Below are 9,850 nucleotides of genomic sequence, written 5' to 3'. Positions count from 1 at the left end.
TATCTTGTACTAACCAGCCCCTAATCTAGTAAGTGACATGTTTCTCCGAGTCCTGTGAGCCACTCCAGCAATACCACTCAACCCAGTGAGAGGTGGTTGGAATCTATTCATACTCATCAGTCAGAAGCGCAGGTGACAACCTAGACTTGGGGCTGGCAAGGGAAGTGGGGGGTGGGGTGGTGAGACTTGTAGGAATGAGCACTTACTTTAAAGGACCTGAACTTCTCCTGGAAGAGAGTGTCAGATTGAGTTGACTGGACACCTACCTGGAGTCAGAGAATTTCTTGGTGTTACAGGAAGATACAAAAACACACAAGGGAAGTGGTATTAGAGTCATTTAGAGCCCAGGCTGTCAAAGCACGAGGAACACAGGGAATGGGTAGTGGTGTCTCTGTTTCTTTTTCCCTTCCAAATCTAAATAATAATCATCCTTGTTTTTTAAGATCTTTCTATAGAGGGCTTGGATTAGCAGCATGACAGCAAGAATGAAAACGAAATCTTCCCCCTTCCAACCTAATTGTGGGGTCCTCTTCAAAAAAAGCATACTTGTGTTTGGGATACCTGGGGCTTAAAATTCCTAACTCAGAAATTCGGAGGTGAATTCACCAGAAATTTTTAAATATCCCTAAAGGTCCCATACTCTCTGAAAAAAATAGTTGAAAGAAATCCAGAATCACAAACAGATGTAATTTATTCTCATCTGCTCTTGAGGGGCATGCAGTTTACCCATCCCTGAGCATCTGGGAGCTGAGGTGGGTCTCACAGCACAGAGGTCTCACCGATAGAACAGGAGCACGGCTGCCTCAGTTATCTCCCGGCTGCTGCTGTAACCAATATGAGTACCATATCCAGAAAAATCAAAGCTGGAGAAATCCCCACACTCGAGGGGATTGGCCTCTGGGAAGAACCCTCCTCCACCAATGCAATGCTAGGGAGCAAGAGAGGAGACACAGTGAGAGATTTGCAGTCCACACCGGTGAACTGAGGTCTTTAAAAAAAAAAAAAAAGATTTATTTATCCATGCATACAAGAGCTGGGGTAAAGGCCAGAGGTGTGGAGGGTGAGAGGATTCACCAGAGACACAGCGGGGAGCAAAACAGGCAGACTGACTGAAATACTCTGCTGAGGGGAGCAGCGGGCGAGACAAGAGAGGTCTGCTGCACCATGTGGGTTTCTCCCTGCCCAGCTGGGGATCGAACTCATGCCGCAGAGGTTGCAATAGCTTCATAGCGCTGTGCTTGACCCCTTGCGCCACCAGGGACGCCCGAACTGATGTCGTTATGGCCAAAACCTTAGACTCTTTGGGCCTCACTGTACTTGATTTTGACCACCATCCAGTGAAACCCTCTCACCTTCCTGACTGCCCTTCTACCTTCCATAACATTCCCTCTCAAGCCTGCCTCTCACCTCTCTCCCTTGGCTAATCCCCTAAATGTTTCCTGATACCTCAGTGTACACCTCCTTCCTTTCATGGCTTCACTTCTCCTTGACTTTAGCAAATATAAAGATGCTCCTGCATTACAGCATCACTCCTGAACCTGAGACCAGTCAGATGTGCTTCCTGGTTGAGACCCACATCCAACTGCACCAGATGCCTCCACTAGGTACCTCCCAGCTCTCATCTCCACAGAGTCAAAAAAAAGGAATCACCTCTCCTGCTACCTCTGAACCTGTTCCTCATCCTGTCTCCTGTCTTAATTGATAGCATCCAGTCAGCAAAACAAAACCTAAATTGTTTGTAGCCTCCATGCCTCTCCATCCCCCATAGTCATCTGGTGCCAAGAATTGTTGATCCATCGCCTACAGGTCTGGATCCAGGCTCACTGACCCTTGCCAAGGATGGCAGGGAACTTGGGTTGAACTCCTTCACAGCTTGCCCCACAGTCACAGATAACTCACTGCCCTTCAACGTACCATGCTCTCTCAAACATACCATGTTCTCTTAAACACCACTGATGGGGAACTCATCAGTCATTCACACTAAAAATATGTGATCCAGTCCCAGCTCCGTGCTGATCTCTATGCATCTGTTGAGACTCAACACGAAAGTGCCTCCTTAAACAATCACCTCTGAGTCACTAGCAGAATGAGAAGCTCCAATACTGTATTCCAGAGCCCTAAGCTACTGTTACAGTTGCAGTTATATATTTGCATCTCATCTACTCAGTCTGCAAAGCTAGAGTGACTGTCATCTTTACATCTCGAAGCTGCAAGTTGAGGTGCTCTGTGATGTAGGTTTAAGGAAAAATCTGTAAATGAAGGTGAATATGAAAATATGCGCATAGAACAGAGAGGAGCACAGCAGTCAGTACAGGGCACAGCTGTCAGGTAAGACACACACACAGGCAGCTACCGTCCACAAAACTCACATGTTCCGTGTTGCAGCCGGTAACTTTCATTCCAGGACACAGGGCATTGGCTGCTCTCTCATTATTAAACACCCTGAACTGGACGAATCCAGCAACAAATTCCTCTGAAAGAGAAAAGGAAAAGTGGATCAAGTGTTCAAAGGGGAGCCAGAACCAACTTTCTGTGCCCAGCAGGGATTCCCTGACCAGCAGTTCCGGCTGCAGCCAGCACTACAGCATAGGGACGGGCCAGCACCTCTGGGGTCTGTGGCTGGTGCTCCTGGCCCTCACCTGGACTGGGAGGGCATCTCTTTCCCACTGGGGCAAGAAGCCAAGGCTGGGCACACAGAGGACACTTGTCTGCCAAGGCTTACAGGGGAACCAAGAAGACCCACAAAGGTCCAAAAGGGGGCGCAATTATCCATGTCCATCTGCTGCTATTACACATCTCTCACCTGATGGCCAGGTGTCTGTTTTCGTGTCTATACTAGCTGTTGTCACGGAAATATTAATATAAAGAGTGATGCCATTATATTCCCAAAAAGTTTCACTTCTGTAGCTTTATTGCCGAAAAGATATCTTCAAAATATAATAGCTATCCTCCATTTAAAAAAGTGAATTTTCTCTCCACATTGCCATGTTCCTCCTGTGATCATTAACCTACACATTGTCTTAACCATTGTAAGAAGCTATACAGCATGGCAAGGATCTAAGGCTTACTCTCTAGCAAGTGGAAATAATAGTCATCCAAACTCAAAGATGTCTCATGATTAATGGACAAGTTCATAGAAGAGAGATTTGGACATTGGAAGTATTCATAAATGGCAGCAATTTTTAATTGCCATTATTTCCCACATTTCCCAGGCCTGCAGGGAGGATTCATGACCAGTCCTAGGGAGCAAACACTTACTCTGACCAAGCGGTGAGTAATAAGATGCGGCTTTCTTTTCATCCCCATAGTCATAGACCACTGGGACAGCCGGGCCATTGTCACTGGAACAACTCCCTATTCCATACTTCACTGGGTATCTCTGCAGGGACAGACAGAGGCTGTGTGAGGATCATGGGATGTTACCATAGTACAGGGATTGGGGAGGTGGGTAATCCCTTCACAATCACATTTGCAAATCAGTCTTAATTCTGGTGAACCCTGGAGACTGCTCCAGCCCCTCTCAAAATGTTAAAAATAGATCTACTGTATGGGCCTCCTGGTGCCACAGGGGTTTAAGTCATAGTGTTATCAAACCAGTCGCTGCAGCATGAGTTCAATCCCCAGCCAGGAAGCTAACCCACATGGCACAGCAGACCCTGCTGACCTCACCAGCTGCTCCCCTCAGCAGTGTATTTAGTAAATCTGCCTGTTCAGCTCCCTACTCTGTCTCTAGTAAATCATCTCACCACCACCCCCCCCACACACACACACAACTTCTCGCCTACACCCTACTTTTATATGCATAAATAAATACAAATTAAATATTTTTAAAGAATAGATTACTATGTTTCAGAAATTAAACACCTTATCCTTTATCCAAAGAACGCAAAAATATGGGCCTCCCGGGTGGCGCAGCGGCTGAGCGCAGGGTTGCGAAGCTGCCCGCAGCCTCTGCAGCGCCAGTTCGATCCCCGGCTGCTCCCCGGCCACCGGAGGAGGGTCCCACATGGCGCGCAGACCTCTCCTGCCGCCTGCTGCTCCCCTCAGCAGTGGACTTTGGTCCTTCTGCCTGCTCTGTTCCCCGCTCTGGCTCTGGTGAATTCTCTCACCCTCCCGCACTTCTGACTGTACCCAGTGCTTATATAAATAAATAAATAAATCTTTAAAAAAAAAAAAAAAAAGAACGCAACAATATTAACTCAAAGGGATATAAGCACTTCTTTGTTCATTGCAGCACTGTTTACAACACCCAAATCACAGAAACAGCGTCAGTGCCCACCACAGGTGAGTAGATAAAGAAATTATTGGATATTTATAAAGACAGCTGCATATTACTCAATCATAACAAAGGATGACCTCTGGTTATCTGCAACAACATGAATGGCACTGAAGGGAATTATGCTAAGCTAAATAAATCAGAAGGAAAAGACAAAAACCAGATGATTTCACTCATTTCAAAAAAGATATGAAACAAAGGAACAGACAAACTAAACCAAAACAAAATCTAGACATCCAACTAAAATTGAAGCTACTGGTAGCCAAGTGGGCAGGTGGCCCTGTGGGGTATGATGGGTCCTTTGGTGATATGAAATGGTCAGTCTGATGACAGGAATGATAATACCAAGTCACCAGATAGATCTAGTAGAGTAACATGCATCCCCACCTGTTCATGGACAGTGTTGTAAACCAATGTTACTTCAATAAAGTATAACACAATTTTAAAAGGAAAATACTAGTCATTCTTCTCCCCCATGGTTGTGTCTCCCCCACACCTATAGCTGGTGTCCTTTTCTCCGTTGCCCGTTACTGACACCCCACTCTCCTTTGGGTGTCTTCCACTGCCCGGCTTAGATCCTGAGGAGGCAGCACAGGAGGTCACCATGAGCCAGAGGGAGGAAACAACAGCCCAGGGCAGCCCCGAGGGACAGAGACCAGAGCCCACTCTCTCCTCCTCACACAACCACTGGCTCTCGTTCCCTGAAGAAAATGCCCCCAAGTAGACCCCATGTACCTGGTACAGGCCAAACAGATTATGCCCCAGGTTCTGGAAGAAGCTGGTGTTGGTGCGATATCTCAGCAAGGCGCTGTTCCTCCAGCTCTCAAGGGGGGACTTGTTGGGCACGTGCCAGATGCCCAGGTCGTGAGCCTGAATGTCGTAGTAGCCAGGGTTCTGCAGAGGGACAGACATGGAGCCTGAAAAGCCAGGATTCCCACAAGCAAACACCAAACATGGAGCTCAGTGGAACTAGAACAGCCGTGGTCAGGAGGTCAGATAGCAATAATACTCACACACCCACTCACGCACGCAAGACCCCCAACACCCGGGTCCTCACAGCCTCTTTGGAGGATTCTGTCTCGCAAGACCCTGGAGGTATGTCTTCTCTCCAGCCCAATCCTACACCCCATTTCTATCCCTCTTGCTTAAACAGTCAGTTCCTCTCACACTCCACACCTTTCTCTTACCAGGGGGAATGTGGGAGGCACCAACCTTGTAGTCATCGCTGGTGGCGCCCTCTGCTGACCCAAAGGTGTTGTAATTGGCCCAGTTGCCATCGCCCTCTGGGTAGTCCAACCTGCTGCCCTGCTGACTGGACCAGCGATCACCCACGGTGCACTTGCCACCCATGTGGTTCTCGTGCACACTGGCCACCAGGGTCCAGCCACCCCCATCAGTAGTCATGTCACAGAAGGTCTGGTAGACGACCCCTTTCTCGGTGCTGAGGAAATACAGGCCATCTGCAGGGGGAGGTAGTCCAGAGTCCCTGTCTGAGAGCCGTGACCTTCCAACCCCATGACCAGAAAGACATGGGAGGCCCAGTAGATGCTGAGGCCCCTCACCTGGCCATGTTTGAGTAGGAATCTCCAGGGTTCACCTGGGAGCAGAGGCGAGCGCTCTGGTTCCAGGCTATTCTCTCAAGAGTTTGGAGAGCAAACAGCCTCAGAGGCAGAGATGCTGTGTCCCCCTGGCTGGTGCCTCACCAAGGCCACTACTCTGAGGGTCTAAGGAACTCAGAGACCTGCGCCTCTAGAAGGACATATCTACCGTGATGATGGCACAGAAAGATCTCAATTTCCCACTCATGCAGGAGCTGAGCTGAGCAGATAGTGGGGCCAGTGTCACTTGCTGATGTCCATGTGGGTCTGTGATTAAAATGGTCCTCAAGGAGAGAATCCAGTGGGTTTATTACTCACCTCCTGCTTCAGGGCAGCTTTCTTTGATGTCCTTGCAGCTCCTAGGCAAGGAGGAGAAGGGAGAGGCACAGGTATTGCTTTCTGGGATCTCGTCGGGACACTTGGCAGGACATCTGGCAGTTGCTAAAGGAATGAGAAGAATTCTCATAAACCTGGTAGGACGGCTCCCTGGTGGTGCAAGGGATTAAGTCACAGCACTATGAAGCTTTCCGCGGCCACTGCAGTCAAAGTTCAATATCCAGACAGGGAGATAACCACATGGCGCAGCAGACCTCTCCTGTCTTGCCGCTGATCCCCTCAGCAGTGCATTTCAGTCAGTCTCCCTGTCTGTTCCCCACTCTGTCTCTGGTGAATCCTCTCACCCTCCACACCTCTGGCCTGTACCCCAGTTCTTGTATGCATAAATAAATAAATCTTTAAAATAATAAAATGACATAAAACAACATGGATGGAACTGGTGGGGATCGTGCTAAGTGAAATACATCAGAAGGAGAAACATCAAAATCACAGGGTTTCACGTCTATGTGGAATATAGAGAAACAAAACGGAATATCAGACAGAACAAAAACAATAACCAGGGCCTCCCCGGTGGCGCAGCGGTTGAGCGCTGGGTTGCGAAGCTGCTCGCGGCCTCTGCGGCGCCGGTTCGATCCCCGGCTGCTCCCCGGCCACCAGAGGAGGGTCCCGCATGGCGCGTAGACCTCTCCTGCCGCCCGCTGCTCCCCTCAGCAGTGTACTTCGGTCCTTCTGCCTGCTCTGCTCCCCGCTCTGGCTCTGGTGAATTCTCTCACCCTCCCGCGCTTCTGACTGTACCCAGTGCATGTATAAACAAAACAAACAAACAAATAAATAAATAAATAAAACATGCCTCTATTAAAAAAAAAAAAAATCTATAAAAAAAAAAAAAAAAACAATAACCAGTCCGAGAAATCTGTTGCTAAAATTAAGGCCACCAGGGAGGGTTGGAGAGCAGGGAGAGCAATGAGTGGTGGGAGCCCAGTGGACTATGGAAGTAGACGGTGGGCACCTTGGTGGGGGGCGAGGAGGGCCACATGCATCCGGAGAGCATTTCCTCTACCTCTGACTGCACACAGAGCTATAAAACAGTATTACCTCAATAAAATAAAAACTCTGATATGTCTGGTGGCTTGGTCCCATTCTCGCTGCCATCAGATCCACCCCTCCCTACATTATCTGTCCCTCAGTTTGCTTTGAGGCCCCTGAATCTGAATCCTCCCTGCTAGAGGATCTGGCCCTGCCTAGTACAGGCTACACTGACTCTTCCACTCCGCTAACGACAGCCCCATTATTGAAAGGAGTGTGTTCCTGGACACAACAGCTTCCTGTGGTTGTCAGATGCAAGGACATGGGAGCAGTAGTTATTGGCATGACAGGGTCCTGCTGTCCTTCTCCTGGGTGCCTCTCAAGCACTCCGGGGCATGCAACGGACCCCAGAACCCCCTTAGCCTACTCCCTGACTGCCTCAGGCCGACACCAGGAGAGCCAGCGTCAGCACCCAGGCCTCCCTACCCAGCTCAGTATGGCTTCTGTGCATCCCCTGACTTCCTCTGCCCAGGACTTAGATGCCCAGTGCCTCTACTGACCCCTTGCCCCACCCCCTTGCCTTCAGCTCACACAAGTGTACTGTTGCCCCAGAAACTCACCTGCGCTCCAGGTGGCCACTGACAGGAACAGCAGGAAGCAGGTTCTGGCCATTGTCCTCTAAGGAGAAATAAGATGCACAAGGTCACTGCATGGACCTTTTCTCTCCTCCCATCCTTATCCCCGACCTTTCTGAGGCAGGAAACCTCAAAGGAAAGTGATGGGCCTCTGGAAGTTCTGGAACCTCCTGGAATAACACACCCTGGTCCAACCCAACAAATACCAGGGTCTAGGGTCCTTCTCTGACTCTCCTATCCCTAAAACCACACCAGACCTGAGCTGGCATCTTTGCTCCCTGCCAAATACATAGGCATTGTGTGTGCAGACTCAGAAAGTACTCCTCAGGCATCCCTGGTGATGCAGGGGGTTAAGATCCAGCACTATGAAGCTACCCACAGCCACTGCAGCACGAGTTCAATCCACAGCTAGGGAGATACACACAGGCTCAGCAGACCTCTGCTGTCTCGCCCACTGCTCCCCTCAGCTAGGTATTTCACTCAGTCTGCCTGTTCTGTTCCCCTCTCTGTCTCTGATGAATTCTCATAGCCCCCACACCTCTGGCCTGTATCCCAGTTTCTGCATACATACATAAATAAAACTTTTTTTAAAAGTCCTTTTCACCAGACCAGAATGCTCCCTTCTTCCATCCCCACAGATGCTTGGAGCTGAGGGTCCTCTGTCAGGTGCAGACTCAGCGCCGCTGCCTCTGCAGAGGGTGCTGAAGAAGGTGAAGTGCTGAGACTTTTTAAGGAGAACCACTCAGCAGGCCCTGCCCAGCCCTGCCCTCTTCTGACCCTGCCTCCCTCTGATGTCCCTCCCTCTGAAGAGTGCTGGGTCCCTGGGAAGGAGAAGGCATGTGTGTCTGGCTGGAGGATGGGGCCATGTGCCCGGTCACGTAGGTGACTCTGACATGGGGAGGGGACCCCGCTTTGTCACAGCAGGCACAGAGCTTCATTGTGGGACAAGATAGCAGAGGCGGGACCCTATAGCCCTTGCCTGCCGCCTCCTCCCCTTCCCTATCAGCTGCTCCAGAGCCTCAGACACACCTCTGTCCAGACCTCATCTTCTGTGTCTCCTTAACCTTCTCCCTGAGGCCACCCTCACACCCAGCGCCCCCAGCTGTGCCTCCTCTGGGTACTACTGTGCACCCGTCCACACTCATCAGTGCATGCATCTCATTGCTCTTTCATTCTCTTAATGAATTTTTGTGTATAAATACTTCAAAAATTTCAAAACACAGCAAAATGAGCAGTCCAAAACAAACATATTCCCTTCACCTAGATTCATCTTTTGCGGATATTTCACTGCATTCAAATTATCATTGGTATACTCTCCTACGCAGATAAGCTCACACTTTCATTCTGAAAGATTTGGAAGTAAATGAAATAGAGCATGGCCCTTTACCCCTAGGTGAGTGTGGGCTTCAGATAATAGAGCCAGGCTCACATAAACCCACCGCACGGATGACAGGGGCTGGGAGAGCGGGGGAGATCAGGTGAAACACTAAGCTGGTATAGTAGGAAATCTGCACTCACGTACAGTTTATGGCCTGTCTGCTCTGAGTTAATTTTCCAGCCCAAGGACACATCCGGAGGAGTGTGGGGAGCCGGTGTTATCTGAAGAGCAGCCTCTGCACAGTGGGACAAGCCTGAGGCCTGGTCCAGGAGGGCGATAAGGGAGCTGCACATCACGGGCTCCTGGCAGCAGTGAAGGCCCCCTGACTGCTGAACTCTCTTTGTTCAACTCACTATAAAAACACAGCTGGTGGGGTCTGCCTGGTGCTGCAAAGGATTAAGACGCAGCACTATGAAGGTACCTGCAGCCACTGCAGCATGAGTTCAATCCCGGCCACGGAGGTACCCGCATGGCACAGCAGACCTCTCCTGACTTGCCCGCTGCTCCCCTCAGCAGTGTATTTCAGTAGATCTGCCTGTTCTGCTCCCCACTCTGTCTCTGGTGAATCCTCTCACCCACGCCCCTCTGGCCTGTACTCCAG

General features: G+C 49.9%; 1 protein-coding gene across 1 annotated transcript; it reads right to left on the bottom strand.

Annotated features, from left to right (window-relative positions):
• Nucleotides 1–775: 775 nt before the first annotated feature.
• On the bottom strand, nt 776–7,908 carry LOC311181651 (intelectin-2-like; the record flags this gene model as incomplete). The annotated part of the gene is made up of 7 exons (XM_084250094.1): nt 776–928; nt 2,370–2,473; nt 3,259–3,379; nt 5,012–5,170; nt 5,489–5,736; nt 6,193–6,315; nt 7,857–7,908. The coding sequence occupies 7 exons, from the start codon at nt 7,906–7,908 to the stop codon at nt 776–778; spliced, it is 960 nt and encodes a 319-aa protein (XP_084106220.1).
• Between the last annotated feature and the right edge of the window lie 1,942 nt (nt 7,909–9,850).

This window comes from Talpa europaea (genome assembly GCF_964194135.1).
Source record: "Talpa europaea genome assembly, chromosome: 12".
Taxonomy (NCBI): Eukaryota; Metazoa; Chordata; class Mammalia; order Eulipotyphla; family Talpidae; genus Talpa; species Talpa europaea.
The sequence above is the reverse complement of the archived record's forward strand: the minus strand, read 5'-3'. Positions and strand labels throughout refer to the sequence as shown.